General features: G+C 43.2%; 1 protein-coding gene across 3 annotated transcripts in view; it reads right to left on the bottom strand.

Moving 5' to 3' along the window:
* Positions 6,323-19,712, bottom strand: part of AXDND1 (axonemal dynein light chain domain containing 1) — an 89,656-nt gene continuing 76,266 nt past the window's right edge. For all 3 annotated transcript variants that reach the window (XM_021063739.1, XM_021063737.1, XM_021063740.1), the window contains 5 exons: positions 16,301-16,414; positions 15,301-15,405; positions 12,496-12,578; positions 11,382-11,611; positions 6,323-7,367 (listed from right to left, as the gene is read on the bottom strand). In XM_021063739.1, the coding sequence (XP_020919398.1) occupies positions 7,309-7,367; positions 11,382-11,611; positions 12,496-12,578; positions 15,301-15,405; positions 16,301-16,414 (591 nt within the window). In that variant the 3' untranslated portion in view covers positions 6,323-7,308. The remainder of the gene's footprint in view (positions 7,368-11,381; positions 11,612-12,495; positions 12,579-15,300; positions 15,406-16,300; positions 16,415-19,712) is intronic.

Genomic DNA, 19,712 nt, shown 5'->3' with positions numbered 1-19,712 from the left:
CTGACCAACGGAAACCTTCTCCACAGGACAGGGAACTCTACCCAATATTCTGTGATGGTCTATGTGGGGAAAGAATGAAAAAGAAGGTATGTGTGTGTATATATAACTGAATCACTCTGTTGTACAGAAGAAATTATCACAACATTGTAAATCAACTATACTTCAATAAAACTTTAGAAAATGGTAGGAAAAAATTACTAAGGAGTTCCCGCTGTGGCACAGCTGGTTAAGGACTTGGTGTTGCCGCAGCTGTGGTATAAGTGGCAGCTGTGGCTCAGATTCAATTCCTGGCCTGGGAACTTTCACATGCCACAGGTGCAGCCAAAAAAGAGGAAAAAATTACAAAAATTGCAAAAATATGACTAAAATCATGATGTTGGTAAAAGGCTACATATAATGGCGATTTACAGGCTTCTTTGATAGAGAGAAACTGTGGTAACCGTCCCCAGTGCCTCACTCTTTGGAAATGTCTATGTCCTTCAAACTGCCTCTTTATTCTTCGTGTAATTTGGTGCTATTATTTTATACTGGGTAAAGGGGATCAATTGTATAGCGACAGATGAAAACTAAACTTTTGGTGGTAAGTACATACAGAAGTCAAAATATAATGTACACATGAAGCACAGAGAACATTATAAACAGCATTACCTCATTTTAAAAACTTCCTAACAGTATAGTGTAATGAAGCAGGATATAATGATGCCAACCTTAGGGTCATCTCTGTCATACATCTTTGGGCCGCTTCCTCACCTCCATTCACAGCTGGGAAAACCACATGTTCTAGTTCAGTCTTGCTAGTTTAGGACTTTAGCCAAGCAGTTCATCTTCCCAAGATTATACAAGACTACTAGATGATTTCAAAACCCACATATCCATACAACCATGCCAAATTAATTTATTGATATAACAATCCGCTTATAGGGCTGCTAAATATTGAGACTATAGCTTTCGATTTTGTATCAGAAGGCTGTTTTGTCAAACTCTAAAAACATACTTCCACATCTTACTAGAAGAAAAGCCTCCCCAGTCCCTACTCCCAAAGACTATATTTGTTTGCTTTGGGGACAGTGGCAGTGCTGAAGCCATGGATGGAGTAGTTTCTGCTGGAAGCAACAGAAGATTCTGAAGCCAAAGGAGTGGGCAAAGCTCTAAACTGAGCAGAAGTGCCAAAACACAAAATGTGGAATCCAAAAACCCGTCAAATCCAAGTAAACCAAAGACAGGTAATGAAACGCCAAAGCCAGGAACTTGGTACCAGAGAGAAGAAAGCAAGCGCTGATGAGGCAGCGATAGAATAAGAGTTGGTGGGCGGGGACTCCTGGGTGATTTCTTAGAATATCTACTCTATTAGGATTTGCAGTTTGTTTTTGTGGATCAACTAGGACATTGTCATAGATGGTCCAGCCATCTAAGAGACCAATGACAATCAGAGCGTCTCTGAGGTGGGAAGTATTTCCCACTGTGTTGACCAATACCCATCCCAGCATACTGATTACTGGAGTTAAGATGACATCAAGGGTTGTTGGTTACTTTTCACCTAGTATAATCCAAAACTAGGATATGTACTAGGGAATCATTTTCCTCTGGAAATTTACTTTATTTATTAATAGATTGGCAGTGCCTTAGTTCAGGCTTCTATAATGAATACCATAGGCTGGGTGGCTTATTAACCACAGAAATTTATATCTTACAGTTCTGGAGCCTGAGAAGTACAAGACAGATTTAGCATCTTGTGAGGCCTCACTTCCTGGTTCAAAACCAGCCACCTTCTTACTATATCCTCACATTGCATAATGGGGAAGAGAGTTCCCGGGGGGTCTCTTTAAGGGTACTAGTCTCATTCATCAGGGCTCTACCATCCACGTCCTAATCACCTACCCAACACTAATACCATCACCTCTTAATAGCACCTTAATACCTACTTCCTAATACAATCACACTGAAGATTAGGATTTCAACATATGAATGGGGGGGCGGGCACAAACATTCAGTCTATTGCAGGCTGTAAGCTGATAAAAGGGGATAACATGTTCTAATTTGGTATTGGAGTCCACCACAACCAAGCAACATGGGTGTGAGAGTGGGACGAGTCTAAGACAAACAAATGATACGACAATGGTATTTCAGGGCACTGGGGATTAACGTGAATCTTGTCTGTCTAGACCTGCATTTATTGTGCCGGCATATAACTTGAGGCCTGGTGTACCGTAGGTTGTTAGATTCCCATATCACCAGAAATAGGGCATTCTTTTTCACAGAACTAGAACAAATAATCCTAAAATGTATATGGAACCACAAAAGACCCAGAATTGCCAAAGGAACCCTGAGAAAAAAGAACAAAGCTGGAGCTATAACCCTTCTACACTACACTACAAAGCTACAGTAATCAAAACAGCATGATACCAACATAAAAAAAGAAACATGGATCAATGGAACAGAATAGAGAGCCCAGAAATACACCCCCACACATACAATCAGTTAATCTTCAACAAGGGAGGCAAGACTGTGCAATGGAAAAAAGAGTCTTTAACAAATGGTGTTGCTAGAGCTGGACAGTTACATGTAAATCAGCAAAATTAGAACATTCCTTCGCACTATATTCAAAAATAACCCTCAAAGTGGTTTAAAGGCCTGGTGTAAGAAATGACACCATAAAACTAGAAGAAAACATAGGCAAAACATTCTCTCTCATAAATCATAGCAACATTTTCTTAGATCAGTCTCTCAATGTAAAAGAACTAAAAGCAAAAATAAAAAAATAAGACCTTATCAAATTCAAAAACTTTTGCACAGCAAAGGAAATCATCATCAAATTGAAAAGACACATACAAACTGGGAGAAAATACTGGCAAAAAATGAGACCCACAGGGGTTAATAACCAAAACATACAAAGAGCTTATAAATTTATTATCCAAAAAATGGAGAGGTTTGCTTTAAAGGGGCATTGCAGGCCTTCCTTAGAACTTCAGGGGCCACCCTGATATCAAGGTAATGCTGGGGCTCTGAAGTTTGGACTCCCCTAAATCCGGGGAGTCATTCTGCCAGTGCCTCTGCATTCCATATTCTTGGAGACCATGTCTGCATGACAGAGTATGTCCCGCCTCATTAGATTGCTCCTGGCTGCAACAATGGTCTTTGGCAGGTCTGTCAGGATGTGAAGGTTCTGATGTCCTCAGAATGTTGGCTTGCACGTCAGTGCGTTTGCTCAGTGGTTGAGCTGAGCCATAAGCAGAGAATGTGGAGGTCAAATCCTTTTAAGGAGGGTTCATCAACTGCACGTCTAGCTTTTTCTGAGCTTGGAGAGGAAAAGCAGCACTGGAACTGAGAGCTTGGACACTACTGTCAGACATACCAATTTGATCTAGACTCTATAACTCACTAGGCATGTAACCTTGGACATGCAACTTACCCTGTTATGAATGGGGATAAAAGTAAACTCACAGAGTTGTTATGACTAAATGTGATAATACGTGTGAAGTGCTTAGCAGGGTGCTTACATGAGGTAAATGCTTGATAAATCATGACTATACTATTTTTCTGGTTTATTCTGAGTAGCTCTAAATGACAAAAATTGGGCTCATCTAAATAGGAGCCCGGCCCCCTAAACTGGTTGTCCCCATGTTTCAAAGGAGCTCCTGTCCCCAGGGTGGTTGTTCCTGGACAGAACCAGCTTAAGAAATTACATATGATTTCTCCTGTATCAGAATCTGCCCTCAAACACACACACGCAATATTTCAAGCACTTGTTTCAAAGGTGTAGCATTCGTTAGCATGACAGTAAAGCAAAACTAGACAGAAGAAAGGACTTGATGAGCGTAAGTTACAGCCAGAAATCAGACACACTCTGCTTCCTTACCTAGGTTTGACTATTTGGGTGGCCAGAGTGGAAATGGGGGATGTATTTCCAGCTGTACCTTGTGAACTCCAGGATCTGTTGGATATCTGGGACGGGAATACCTGGTCTGCCACAAAGCAGTTTGCCTTGGTTTGACAGATGAAGGGAACTGCTAAACTTCAGACTTTCAAAAGTGTTCCTCACAGCTGGCCTAGGTAGTCTATAGATATTCCTCTGTCAGATCAGGGCTCATGGGAGCCAAGTCTGCAAGTACAAGAGGACACTCTCCAAAGAAAAGCCACTGCCATCCAGAAAGGCGTGCAGGAGCCCTTTCATTAGCCATTCCAGAGCAATGGGAACAGTGTCCAGGCCAAATGACACTGCTGCACACTGGGATTGTTTAAGGAACCTCCGGAAGGCTGCCTTCTGGTCTTGCTCTTAGATGCACCATCTCAGCAAGTTGCACCATCCAGGGAGTCCTGCTTTTTGAAAACTTGTACACGGCAGAGTTCGTCTTTGAGGTTAAAGGGGTAGTGGACTTGCTCAACAGTTCTGAATCGAGATTGTCTTGAGGCTGTGGCAGACCGGACTAGATGAGCTGTCCATTTTCCTGAGGCAGAGGCAGAGGTGCTGATGAACTCCACACTGCTTCACATCGCTGTGGTCACAACCTCAGGCGTAGGCTCAGCCAGCAAGCACTCTTGCTTTGGAGGCATGCAGGCCCCAGGCAGCAGTTTTACTCCTAATTTTAGAGACGCTCCTCCGCTTTCTGTGGGAAATGCCTGCTGGTAGATGGCACACTTGTTTGGAATTCAAAAAGTGGGCAGGTAGTGCTCTAGGGATTGGAGGCCTGCAAGCAGAATTCTCAGCAGTCATTGAAAGTGAGATGCAAAATGTAGGTTATCCAGGCAATAGCTAAATCATTGCTATCCAGCTCGAAAAGGCCAAGAACAAGAAGAAAGCCCCATCACTGTGTGCCAGAAAGTACCTGACAAGTGGCCTGACCACGGTCAAGTTGGTGGTACCATAACCAAGGACCAGAATGCATGGAGCAGGTCTGGGTGTGTGGTGAAGAGCCAGGCCTGTGGGCTGTGGACTCGCTCTCCCAACTCCCTAAGGTCCCTGAGACCCTCCCACCTTGGCTCCCCAGGGACATGGAACACATCACCACTGAGAGTAGGGGCTGTGACACAAAGGGATGTGACGAGGCCCATCCAGTTTCCTCTCCAGGAGGGCCAGGCCAGCTTTCTGGAAGTGAGGTCAGCACCTCTTTGTCTGGACATCTGACAGTACAGAGTGGCTGACCTCTTTCAGCACAAGCAGGACAACCCGATTGCTGGAGAAGTGTGGCAAGAACTCCTCCCTCCACTCTGCTCAGGAGACCACCTCGGGGTCACCTTGAGAAGGTGTGGCAGTGCCCCAAGGTCTATCTAAAAACCTCCCATGAATCAGCTACTTGGGAAAGTGGAGCTGCCCGTGATAACTTTCAGGGAGCACCAGTAGAGGTACCTCCCTTATCGCATCCTTTTCTTCTTTCTGCCTTCCTAACATTAGCCCCAATTTTCTTTTGGGCATTTCCTTCCCCCATCCTGCGTTCCATCTTGGTGAAATAGTACAAGGTGTGCTTCTTACCTTTAAGGAAGCTGGAGAGATCCTTGAAGTCTTCTCATCACCTCTGGCATATCCATGGGGTGGTCTGTGACTATAAGGTAGATTTTCTCCCTTATGGGGCATTTAAGAAGAATGTAAGGATGGTAAAAATGACTGGAGTTCTTTGGTGGCAGCAACTGGTGAAGCAATTCTTACTTCTGAAATTTAAAACCATTTGATTCCATCTGTCCCTACCCTGGTTGTTTTAAGACTTCCCTTAAATACCCTGAGCTCCCTAACATGCCTTCAATAGATTATCTTTCACTTGTGGTTTGCAAGAATGGGTTTCTGTGGCTCACAACCGAACCACCCCAACTAGGTCTATGGTACCAACATCTCATTCTCCTTGTAGGGGCATCAGGCATAACTCTGACCTCGAAGACAGCCATTTACCCAATGGAGCTGACATGCTCTGTGGAGCAAGACTGTGGGTTCAGGGATCGGGGCTGCTGATTTATATAGAAAAGACCACTTATTCCTGAAAGTAGGAAATTAATTTTTTAAGTATTCTGAAATCCCACCAAAAGCCCCCAAATTTGCTAAAATTATCCAAGAATCTCTTAGGAAAGTGAAAGCATAGGGCTAGCTCTGCCCCAGCAAGTGGTAGTTGGAAGCGTGAGCCAAGAAGCCTAAGCTGTGGCTTTCAGTTGGGCTGTGAATAGAGTCACCTGTCCAAAGAATTTCATGTTTTCTTTCTCCAGAATTAAGGAGTCATCCAGTAGGCTTAGCACCCAAGCATTTTTGAAACCCATCCTACACACACTTTGATGATGTGTGGGCAAAGGCAGGCCTGACCATGGGTTGGGCTTAAAGAGGGCTGAGGGCTCTGGAGTTTCTGAGGATTAAGGAGCAGGCAGAGGCCTAAAATTCCAGGAGATAAATCCAAAGAAATAGCAAACATGTGGAAGCAAAGCAGGTGCAGAAATCTTGTAGGTGTCTGGAGCCAGGGAGAGAGAAAGCAAAGGCAAGGGAGCCAGGAGCAGGGAGGCAGGAGGGACCCCTTGCTAAGTGATAGCCCAGAACGTCCATTTGTCATTTGCAACATATTTTTGTAGCTCAGTCCATCTCTAGTGCCTAGACGGATCCAGAGTCACAAACAGAACAGACAAAGGAGGCAATAACAGCAAAAAAGAAGACTCTGAATGAATCTTCAGCAACACTGACCCCTGTAAAGGAAGCTATCTAGCAATGGCCTGGAGGCCCATCACCGTTGTCAGACAATCCAGATACACGTTCGCAAGCTGAAGGCTCTGATATCCATCAGCTCTGTGACCCTGGGAATCTTACACCATTTGGGACCTTAATTTCATCTTCTGAGAAATGGGGATGATATTGTTTCCTCCATCTACTTTGCAGGGTTAAGGAGAAGACCAGATAAATCTTAAGAATGCCTGAAATAAGAAATCTGAAAATGCTGCCGAACCTAGAGCATTATCATGATCCTTTTAAATTGAAAAAATAATGCTTTTTATTTGCTACTCTTCTCTGCAGAAATCCAAGTCTTCAAAAAGCATTATTTCCTTGACAGAAACTGATACTTTTTATAGACTTCTGCTGGGAAATCAATTGCAGAAACTAGAAAAGCTTTGCACAAGCTATTTTTAATCTTGGAAATAAACTAATGCACCCATTCCCTACAGCCATCACTGTGATTTTTGAAGAGAAAATGCCCGTGACTTGTCTGTCATGGCTTTTCCGGAAGCTGCTGCAAAGGGAGTCCCTCCAATCAGGCCACACTGTCAGCTCAAAAGTGCAGAGATATCGCGGCTGAGTTCAGTGAGGGGAGCTGTGGTGAAGCCCAGCATCTGGCTGCTATTTGGATTTCATTCTGGAAGGGGTTTAGTTCGGGTTTTGGATTTAGAACTCTCCTTCCTCTGTGTCTCTGAAAAGACAAAAACAATTATTGTGGTAACAGTATCTTATACCCGTGTACTAAGAACTGTTGACTTTAGGAAGCTTTTCAGAAATTCTGTTCTAGATGAGTAACTTCAAGCTAAAAACTATGTGCCCCAAATTTGACTCTATGTTGCTTACTGGGGTTGAGAATGCATTTTTCTCAAAGTTTAGATGTAGTCCGTTAGTGGTCCTGGAAAAGAGCACTATGTGGTCAAGGAGAGAAGGAGAAGAGCAAGAATATATCCTCCTTCCTTCCTGTACATTCCCCAAGCTTGGTGGGGAAGACATTCAAACAGAGCCAGTCTGCAGAATCCTCCCAAATCCAGCCCTGTACCTGGCCCCTCTCTGCAGTCTCCCATGTGCAGACTCTATAGCAGGAGGACCTCTGCTGGCAAGCCTGCTCTCCCCAGCGGCTCCACGACACCTGGAATCCTTCCGACTGGCAGCTGCCATCTCCCTCCCACATTTGGTCACTTTATTCACGCCCTCTGCCCCCACTCCTAACTACAGGCCTCACTGAGGTCAGAGACTGAGCCATACTCATCTTCGTAAACCCTCGTCTCCATTCACAGCTCAGAACACAGTGACTTAATAATTGCTAAAAATGACATGAAACATAAATAAACGTCTCCCTACTCCATCCACATCTTCTCTTTACTCAGCATTCACAAGGCTCCTTCCTTTACCATACGACTTTGCCTTCCTTCACTGCACAACTCTCAGGAGAGAAGTGATCTCCTATACTAACACATACAAATAGACCCATTTGAGTCTCAGATTGCTCCAGAGGTGTCTGCAGTTTTTAAAGGAGCTGCCTGCTAACCCTAAGGAATTTCTAACTTGTGGATTTTCTGGAGAAAGGTTCAGATCACCTGAATGGCACAGGGATGGCCTTGCTTAGTAGCCGGTTCCCCTAAGCTTTGCAAGGCTCTCCTTCTGAGCTCCCAGCAATGACTGTGATGGGGTGGTGGATCTGATGGGGAGAAGGGTAGCTATGTGCTTGTGTAGGTTGTTCTTTGTGTGTTGGGGCCTAACTGCACATAGTTAACTGCTACCTAAAATCATTAAAACTTTTTTTATTCTGGATTTAAACTAATCCTCAAGACTTTTATGGAAACAGACAAAACTAAAGTTATTCATTCCATGTTGAGATAATCCCTCCAGTTTAACATGTAAGCCTTTTGTGTGGTCTGTATATTTATTCTTCTGTAATCTGGGAAAGGTCTAGTTCTCAAATTATCAAGATAAAATTACACCATAGTATGAGAAGATAATTTTTTTTTTTTTTTTTTTTTTACTTTTCAGGGTCACACACGCAGCATATGGAGGTTCCCAGGCTAGGGGTCTAATCGGAGCTGTAGCCGCCGGCCTACCCACAGCCACAGCAATGCAGAATCTAAGCGCGTCTGCAACCTACACCAGATCCTTAACCCACTGCATCCTCATGGATTCTAGTCAGATTTATTAATTGCTGAGCTCCAGTCGTGGAATAATTTACCTCAACATGGAATGAGTGATTTTAGTTTTGTCCATTTCCATAAAAGTCTTGAGGATTAATTTATATCCAGAATAAAAAAAAAAAAAAACCTTTAACCGCTAAGCCACGAAGAGAATTCCAGTACTTTGAATTGATGAAAACTACCTCACATATAGTTGAACCTCAACCGAAAGGATTTTCACACCTGGAACAATTAATATTTCAGCAGTTTAGAGTTTATAGGAGAGAAAACGGGCTCAGATGCTTCCTCCAGTATTGATAGGATACACTGCAGCTGTGGTGGGAGACCATGAGGGGCTGGGTAACTCAATGCCTTTGCTGGGAGCACAGGTGGAGATGGGGGGACAGAGAGAAACAAAGAGGGTATCTTCCCAGTACTATCCTGGCACTAGGAGTTGTCCTTGGAATAGACCACAGGTTATAGATGAAAGCAAACATTTTAAAATAGCCTACTGGAGTTCCCATTGTGGCGCAGTGGAAATGAATCTGACTAGGAACCATAAGATTTCGGGTTCAATCCCTGGCCTCGCTCAGTGGGTTAAGGACCCCGCATTGCCATGAGCTGTGGTGTAGGTCTCAGACAAGGCTCAGATCTCGAGTTGCTGTGGCTGTGGTGTAGGCCAGCAGCAACAGCTCTGATTAGACCTCTAGCCTGGGAACCCCCATATGCCTCGGGTGCGGCCCTAAAAACACAAAAATAAATAAATAAATAAATAAATAAATAAAATAGCCTCCAATATTGGGGATACTAAGAACTACCTGAAGGAGTTCCCATTGTGGCTCAGTAGGTTAAGAGCCCGACTAGTATCCATGAGGATGCAGGTTCTATCCCTGGCTTCGTTCAGTGAGTTAAGGATCCAGCGTTGCCATGAGCTGTGGTGTAGGTCACAGATGTGGCTCAGATTTGATCCCTAGCCTGGGAACTTCCATATACTGTGGGAGCAGCCCTAAAAAGAATAAGTGAATAATTTCTTGTAAAAAAGAACTATTTGAGGGCAGATTACAAATTAGAGATAAGAAAACAAAGAGCTGAACTGCTTTTCCTGTAGAATAAATTATTTTCATCACAGAAAATCTACTAAGTACCAAAAATTAAAGACAAAATTCCCCATAAACCTGCATCAACCAGAGGCAATCTTTAGCTACATTTGGGAATATTTTGTTCTGGTCTCTTCTCTGGCTTTAAAAAATTGTGTCATGTCCTGTTTCTTGCATTTGATTTTTTTTTTTTTTTTTTTGGTCTCTTTGCTATTTCTTTGGGCCGCTCCCACGGCATATGAGGGTTCCCAGGCTAGGGGTCGAATTGGAGCTGTAGCCACCAGCCTACGCCAGAGCCACAGCAACGCAGGATCCGAGCCGCGTCTGCAACCTACACCACAGCTCACGGCAACGCCGGATCGTTAACCCACTGAGCAAGGGCAGGGACCGAACCCGCAACCTCATGGTTCCTAGTCGGATACGTTAACCACTGCACCACAATGGGAACTCCCATTGCATTTGATATTTTAACATAAGAATTTTTCATGTCATTACAAACTTCCTGTAAATACCATGTTTATGGTTGTATAATATTCAGGTATTTCAATATGGCAAATTTTATTTTTTCTTCTTTTTTCTTCCATGATTGAAGAGATAGGTTGTTTCTATTTTTTCCTATCAGATACAGTGATACACTGAACATCTTTGTGCATTAATTTTTGTTTCTGTATTTAGAATTATTTCCTTTGGAGCTCCCATCATGGCGCAGTGGTTAACGAATCCGACTAGGAACCATGAAGTTTCCAGTTCTTTCCCTGGCCTTGCTCAGTGGGTTAACGATCCGGCGTTGCCGTGAGCTGTGGTGTAGGTTGCAGACACGGCTCGGATCCCACATTGCTGTGGCTCTGGCGTAGGCCAATGGCTACAGCTCCGATTCAACCCCTAGCCTGGGAACCTCCATATGCCTTGGGAGCGGCCCTAGAAAAGGCAAAAAGACAAACAAAACAAAACAAAACAAAAAAAGAATTATTTCCTTAGACTAGAGTCTCAAGAGTAAGATTATTAAATCAAAGTATATGTATATTTTTAAGGCATATCCATGTATACTCTCAAATTATTTTCTAAAAGAGTTGTATCTGCTTGTCTACCCACAGGTATTATCTGTAAAACTAACTACTTTACCTCTTCTGGCCAGTATTGTATTGTCTTTAGAAATCTTTGTCAGTTTTATAAGTAAATATTATATCTCTCATTTGTTTATTGTCTCCCACTGTTACTTATATGGTTTTCCTTTTTGTGAGCTGTCTCAACACAAAAATTATAGAATAATTATATTGATTATTCCTAAGAGAAGTACCTAAACCCTAACCCTAACCCTAACCCTAGAAGTACATTCCTAGGAGAAGTATAAACTAGTAGATTACTGCTAAAGATATTGATCCTTTTCTAAAATATTTATGACCCAATCAAGTTTTTGCTCATAAATACAATCTAAATAAAGCAAAATAAGAAAGCAATCCTCACCTTTCTTTGGAGACTTTGAGGCTCTTTCTCCTGGCCTTATCTCATCTTCTTCTTTTTCTTCTTCTCTTTCATTTTCTTCTTCTTCTCCTTCAGACTCCTTCTCTTTATACTTCATCCATACTTCCTCCAGTTCTTTCTCCAGTTCTTTATTTCGTATAAGCGTGTAATGAAGTTGTTCGTTTACATCATCGAACTTCTCCTCTGCTTCCCTGGCTCTGCTTTCAACCTCTCTGATGTGGACCAAGTCCGGAGAAACACAATAAAATGGAAAGGTCTGAAAAAGTATCTCTCATATCTAGAAACTCATTGTCTAAAAGAAGGCAATGGTCTTAGAAGAATGTATTGGAACAACAAAGATAAGGGGAGCATCAGCCTCAATGATTAGCCAAGAACTGGCGTAGAAGCCACTCTGAGAGTAACATCAGAGTTGCCGTCAAGGTGTGACTTAAGAACACAACCTATTTTTCATTTCTCAGTGAAATGCGACTTTGCGATATTTGGAATTCTCCATCAATAGCTAAGGAACCCCTTTTCAGTAGTTAACCTTGGCTTCTCTTTATGGATGTGACCCAACAAACTAAATCCAATAGTCTTCCTGCTTTTTCAGCACCTTCAAAACCAAATCTTACAATCAAGAAAACCAGTTTGGAGTGTGTTTCTCAACTGCTAGAGCACACGTTATATATCCATACATGCTCTCTTGGGGTTCTCAGTCATCTTAGCTCTACAGCTCTTCCTATTTTGGGGGGTTATGCAACCTCGTTTCTTGCACACAATAGTTTCTCCCAGTTTCCATTTATTTTTCTAGTTCCTCTCCTAGAAACATACTGAAGTGGATCACTTCTAACCCTCTATCCCCCACTTCACATAACACACACACACACACACACACACACACACACACACACACGACTTCCTCCATCTCCACGGAGGACATTTGTCTCTACTGGAGCAGCACAGTTTGTTGCCCCTAGCAGAAGATTTGAAGATACCCTTCCCACTAAACTAGCAGGAAAAAGGAAGCCAAAGGTAGGCCTATAAGTGCACCTTTCTCAGCCAGACCTCCTGGCCAGCAGTCTGTATCTTCTTACCATTGTGGTGTCTCAATACTTACAATATCTTCTCCTGCATGTGTTCAATGATAGCCATTACTTCAAGATATTCTGGGGCCAATGTACCTTGATCAGCTGATTCTCTCTGACAAAGGAAGTATGTACTTTGAATGAATTGAGAGTCCCCAAAGTAAATGGCCTTCTTCTTCAGAATACTCTGGACCAAGCCTTCTTTCCTCTTATTCATATTTATGTAGTAGATAATTAAATACACTCTTAAAACCAGAGAAGAATAGGGATTTCCTATGGCCAAAGAGCATACCAGCTGGCAAATTATTCATACTTGGGTGGATATAAATTTGATGAGAGTTGTAAAGAAGAAACAGGGAAAATAATGACAAAAAGAATAGGGAAAGAAGAAAAGGTTTAAAAAATAAAGAGAAAGGTAAACATGTTTCTCTAATAAATAAAATTAAGTCAAGGAAATTAACTACACTTATTAATAATTTATTTCACTAATCACTTAACATTACAAAATCCAAAAAGATCTTTCAGTTCCTTGGGGAATTTCATAAATAGCAAAGCGGTGAAAATATGAAAAAAAGAACCTCTTTTATTTATTTTGATTCTAAATATATTCCAGAAGGATAAAAAGAAAAGGATAAAAAGAAAATTTAGAAGACAAAAACTATAAGCATATTTAAAAATGACATTTCTGGAGTTTCTGCTGTGGCTCAGTGGTAATGAACCCGACTACTATCCATGAGGATACGGATTCCATCCCTGGCCCCGCTCAGCGGGTTAAGGATCCAGTGTTGCTGTGAACTGTGGTGTAGGCCAGCAGCTTCAGCTCGGATTGATCCCCAGCCTGGGAACTTCCACATGCCTCTGGTATGGCCTAAAAAGACAACAACAAAATAAGGACGTTTCCCCAGAAGGGAGTACTTTTAAAAATGTCATTTACCCATGTTTCCTAAACAGAGGCAGGTAAAAGGAATCCCCACATTATAGATGGAAAAGGAGGTCTGAGAGGATAGGAAGCTGCCATAGTCACCGAATGATGGAGCGGGTGAAAGCAAAACCCCCATCTAGGCCTCTTCATCCTCACTCACACATCCCACTGCACTGTGCTAGCTTCTTCTAAAAGCTAACCAGAGAAAAGAAACTGTGTCAAACAGACATCACCCCCACAGGATGAATCTGATTCTTTACCTCCAGGAACTTGCAAGTAATTATACATCTGGATGGCACTTTAAGACAGTTTGGTCTTCACAGATCTCTAGTAGAGTATTAGCAACTTCTCAAAGCCTGGAAATAGGAGTTCCTGTTGTGGCTCAGTGGTTAACGAACCCAACTAGTATCCATGAGGACTCAGGTTTGATCCCTGGCCTCGATCAGTGGGTTAAGGATCCAGTGTTACCGTGAGCTGTGGTGTAGGCTGCAGATGCCACTTGGATCCTGTGTTGCTGTGGATGTGGTGTAGGCCAGCAGCTACAACTCCGATTTGACCCCTAGCCTGGGATCCTCCATATGCTACAAGTGCAACCCTAAAAAGACAAGGGGAAAAAAAAAATCCTGGAGATAGACTTTCTGGGTCACACTGTCCTCAGGTGGGCTATCAAGGAACTCCAACACACAGTCTTTAAAAATGTGTTGGAAAGGCATTACTTTGGGAGAATGGGATTGTGCGCCCCCATATACCACTCTCACTCCAACTGTGCCGGCTCCTACCTGACCCTCCACATGGTATCTCCCAGTTCTTCCTCCCAGAGTTGGCACCTATTTCCTATGACCTCCCTAGACATACCTCCCTGTGATCTGCGCTTCTGCTTTGGACCAGGCTGCCATGTGAATGATCTAGCTGCCATCCACCAGTACCCTCACCACAACTCCCACCCATATACACACACCAGCACCTACTCAGCTGGATCAGACCCCAGCAGTGAAATGGTTCTGAAATTTGATGATGTCTGTTCATTTCCGGCGCATCCCCCACCTTCCCCAAGAAAATGCACAGTATGAACATACACACAAAATGTTGTATATTTCAGGGGATTAGTGGAATGAAACCCACCCCTAGACTCCTAAAATCATGGCATCCTTCACAGAGAGATACCAATCTAGAGCTGACTTAAGTCTCAATGGTCCTAGAACTTTCTGTGAAAGAATTTTTTTTTTTTGTCTTTTTGCCATTTCTAGGGCCGCTCCCTTGGCATATGGAGGTTCCCAGGCTAGGGGTCGAATTGGAGCTGTAGCCTCCGGCCTACGCCAAAGCCACAGCAACGAGGGATCCGAGCCGCGTCTGCAACCAACACCACAGCTCATGGCAACGCCGGATCGTTAACCCACTGAGCAAGGGCAGGGACCGAACCCGCAACCTCATGGTTCCTAGTCGGATTTGTTAACCACTGCGCCACCACAGGAACTCCGTGTGAAAGAATTTTAAATCTGCTTTCCTGCTGAGTTTCCATAGCTACTGTCTAAAAGTTTCCAATTTCCCATTAAGTCTTGTGGTTGGGGGCACATGCTTTTCACAGTTATCAACAGAGTCTGCTGAGTGAATATATTTAAAAATTGGTCAACTATTATCAAGATACTGTTAAGTTAAGGAAAGGGATTATGTGCTGATTTTAAAATGACATTTAAAGAGGAGAATGAGGAGTTTTTGTAAAGCTAAGTTTAAAAAAAAAAATAAAGGTTTTTCTAGGGATGATGCTGAGAGAAAAAAAATCTGGAAAATATATCTTTAGGAATTATTTTGGAGAAGCTAAAGGTTATGTTAGATCCTTATAATTTTTACGTAATGTTATATATCCTAGCTTTTTTCCCTCTAGTTTTGAATTTCCTTTTGGGTTTCAGATACGTACCCAGGAAGACAATATATCTGTTCCAAAAAGAGGTTGCGAATGAATATTCTCATCTACTCCAATGTATCGAATTAGTTTTTCCTTCTCTGTGGATGCGGAAGGTTTCTAGGGCACAGAAACACCAAGGACCTGTTAGTGAGCTGGTGTGACACAGTGGCACAGTAAGGTGCCTGACACCATGTCTGAAGCTTTTGGTTTTCCATTTGCTTTAATCATTCAACGAGCACTTTGAACGACACACGGGAAACTGTAGGAGATTAAGGGGGATGGGGAAGGGGGAAGGGGGAGATCTGTGAGAAAAACAAAGAGGGGTTCTTCCAGAGTCAGGAACTCACAGAACAGCAGGAAAGACGAGCAGTAACATAATTAGGGTGCATATGACCACTGTTGGCACGGAGGTGTGCGCCAAGACTATGTGCACCCAGAAACGGGCCCTGCATTCTGTCTAGACACAAAAGAAAATGATATTTGAAAGCTGAAAAAGAAATGATCAAATAGAGAGGAAAGGCCCTGAATTAAGGTCACAGAATAAGGGAAGGAGATTTAAAAGGTATGACAGATTTAGTGGCCAAACAATAAGGTTTTCCATTTATTTTGCCTTCTTTATGCCAAGTACTGTACTAGAAGTAAAACAGAAACTTCTGGTCAAAAGAAGTTTGAGGGGAGTTCCCGTCGTGGCGCAATGGAAAAGAATCCGACTAGGAACCATGAGGTTTCGGGTTCGATCCCTGGCCACACTCAGTGGGTTAAGGATCCGGTGTTGCCATGAGCTGTGGTGTAGGTCACAGATGCAGCATGGATCCTGCATTGCTGTGGCTCTGGCGTAGGCTGGCAGCTACAGCTCCAATTAAACCCCAAGTCTGGGAACCTCCATATGCCATGGTGTGGCCCTAGAAAAGACAAAAAAAAAAAAAAAAACCCATATATATATATATATATAGAGAGAGAGAGAGAGAGAGAGAGAAAGAGAGAGAAGGGAAAAAATACTAAATAATGTTACCTCTTCTGCTTTCTCTTCTTCCTTTTCCACTTCAAGTTTCTTATCCTCCATATTTTCTTCTTTATGTTTAAGGGGCTTGTCTGCTTCAGACTCAAGTAATTCTTTTGCAGTGTCCTGTGAAATAAAACAATATCATATTATAGTTCAGTGGATGTAAATATTTTAGCACAATATTAGCAATTATTCCATTCAAAAATATTTAATGACCATTGTTTTGCAAATGGGCTCTGAGTTAGTGATAAGGACACAATGGTTAATAACCACGGTCCCTGCCCTTAAGCAGTTTACAATTTAATGAACAAGAAAATGCTATGGATACATACAGTGACAGAGTAGGAGCACCTCATCCAGCAGGGTGGGGGTGAAAGAGAGAGTTTGTCAGGAAGGTTTCCTGAGGACCTAATGTCTGAGTTTCTTCTTGGAGGATGAGTGAGGGGGAAAAAAGATGGTACAAGGGAGTTCTAGGCAGAGGATGTTATTTGTGCACGATTGGCTCTGAGAACAAAAGTCGCTCAATAGGACAGAAATTTAAGAGGCAGATGGTTAAGGGCACGATCACAGAGGAAAGGCTAGAATATTTTGCCAGGGAGATTGGAATTTATCCTGAAGGAAGTGAGGTACAGATAAACTGATTGGCCTGTTTTGTATTTTAAAACAATCACTCTACCAACAGGAGAGCAGACTGAAAGAAGAGGAAAGAGGGGAAGGCGGAAGGAAAGGAGGAAGGGAGGTGGGGAATGCAAGAGGAAGAGAAGGGAGAAGAAAAAGACAACACTAGGGAATGAACAACACAGGGTTGTAGGAAGAAGAGGAGGATTCAAGAGATTTTTAGGAAGTAACTCTGAGTAATCAATTGGTTAGATGGATATGAGATGGTTAGGGAAAACAAGCATCTTAAATGTCACTTGGTATATGATTTAGGCCACTGCACAGATGATAATGCCACTCACTGAGATAATGAACAAAGTTGGATAAGCAGATTTGGGAAGATAGATCAATTCAGATTAGGCTATGTGAGTGTGAGGCACCACTAAGATAGCCAAGTGGAAATGCCTAGTAAGTAGCTAAATTTGTGGATCTGGAGTTTAGATTGGAGGGATTTGGGCTAAAGATATAGATTTAATAGCAATCTGCATTCATTTAAAGCCAAGGAAGTAAATTATATCACCAAAGGAGAACTTATGAAATGACTAGAGGACTAGGCCTTAAGACAGGAACCTAGATCACATAAAGGGCCAGGGAAGAAAGAGGAGCCTACAAAGCAGGCTCTAAATGGACTCAGAAGCGTGAGAGGACTACCAGGAAAGAAAAAGAGAAGTGAGAAAGAGCCAACAATGTTGACTACCTCAATGGAGTCTGTACAGATATTGCCTAAAGACAGCCCTTCGGATGTGTATTGCAGCAATGTTTATAAAATAAAAGCTAGATATAAGCTTAATGCTCACAAGAGAAAAATGCATTCAAAAATCACTGGGCTGGTGCTGAGGCTCAGCCTTCTGCCTTCTGCAGTGAGTGGCCTCTCTGCGGGCCATCTCCTCTCTCAAGGCAGTGTCCTCACTTGCCAACTGTCTTCCCGGCCCACTACGCTCCTCTGATCATCCACTGAGGCGCAATTTGGGGATGCAGAGGGCTAGCCCTCTCTGAGTCGCTGCCAGCTGCCCTCCTCCTGCAGGTTCCAGGGCTCCAGTAGGAGCACCAGACCCTTCTCATCCCACAAGCCACCACGAGCAACAGAGACACACCTCCCTCTCTCCAAGTCTTGCACACAACCCTCAATCTCCCTGATTCTAACACACACACACACACACACACACACACACACACACACTGCACCCTGGGACCCCACTCGACCTCCTGCTCCATCTCCTTCTCTCGTATCTTCTAATTGACTAATGTCTACAGTCACGACCAATTGTTGCTATGTAAACTTAATTAAAAGATTTTCCTAGGAAAAAAAATTACTGGGCCATTGTCAAGGGCCCAGCAACCAGGCACTGGCTATTAGCTTTGTCCATTGCCTCCATCTCCCTGGAAGCCCACACAATACCCTAAAAATAAATAGTAAGCCAGAGGTGCTATAAAATACCTAAGGGTGCTCACACATATAACTAGCCCTCCAAGATTACAGTGGTTGTTTTCCCAAAAACTCACAGAACAAGAAAAATATAAGCAAAATGAAGATCAGGAACTATTCCCAGGGAAAATAACAGGAAAATTCCCCTGAAGGTACAAACAGTGAAACAGACTTCTGCAGTCTAACAGACACTGAGTTCAAAAAGGAGATAGTGGAGTTCCCATCTTGGCACAGCAGAAACAAATCTGACTAGGAACCATGAGGTTGGGGGTTCGATCCCTGGCCTTGCTCAGTGGGTTAAGGATCCAGCATTGCCGTGAGCTGCAGTGTAGGTCGCAGACCCAGCTGAGATCTGGCATTGCTGTGGCTGTGGCGTAGGCCGGCAGCAACAGCTCTGATTCGACCTAGCCTGGGAACCTCCATATACCATGGGTGCAGCCCAAAAAAGACCAAAAAAAAAAAAAAAAGAGATAGCGATAATACTGAAGGAATTAAGAGCAGATATGAACAGTAATGCAGATCACTTTAGAAAAGAACTAGAGGAGTTCCTGTTGTGGCGCAGTGGTTAACGAATCCGACTAGGAACCATGAGGTTGCGGGTTCGGTCCCTGCCCTTGCTCAGTGGGTTAACGATCCGGCGTTGCCGTGAGCTGTGGTGTAGGTTGCAGACGCGGCTCGGATCCTGCGTTGCTGTGGCTCTGGCGTAGGCCAGTGGCTACAGCTCCGATTCAACCCCTAGCCTGGGAACCTCCATATGCCGCGGGAGCGGCCCAAGAAATAGCAACAATATATCAACAAAAAAAAAAAAAAAAAAGACAAAGAAAAGAACTAGAAAATATAAGGAGGAGCCAAGGAAAATTACAAAATTCATTTGCAGAGACACAAGCTGAGTTAAAGGCACTGAAGAACAAAATGAATAATGCAGAGGAATAAATCAGTGACTTGGAAGATAAAAGGATAATGGAAATCACCCAGTCAGGACAGTAGACAGAAAACCAAATGAAAAACCATGAAAAGGAGTTCCCATCGTGGCGCAGTGGTTAACGAATCCAACTAGGAACCATGAGGTTGCGGGTTCGGTCCCTGCCCTTGCTCAGTGGGTTAACGATCCGGCGTTGCCGTGAGCTGTGGTGTAGGTTGCAGACGCGGCTCGGATCCTGCGTTGCTGTGGCTCTGGCGTAGGCTGGTGGCTACAGCTCCGATTCAACCCCTAGCCTGGGAGCCTCCATATGCCAAGGGAGTGGCCCAAGAAATAGCAACAACAACAACAACAACAAAAAAGACAAAAAAAAAAAAAAAAAAGAAAAGAAAAAACATGAAAACAATATAAGAGATCTA

This window comes from Sus scrofa, chromosome 9 (genome assembly GCF_000003025.6).
Source record: "Sus scrofa isolate TJ Tabasco breed Duroc chromosome 9, Sscrofa11.1, whole genome shotgun sequence".
NCBI lineage: Eukaryota > Metazoa > Chordata > Mammalia > Artiodactyla > Suidae > Sus > Sus scrofa.
This window is presented reverse-complemented; position numbering and strand designations above follow the sequence as displayed.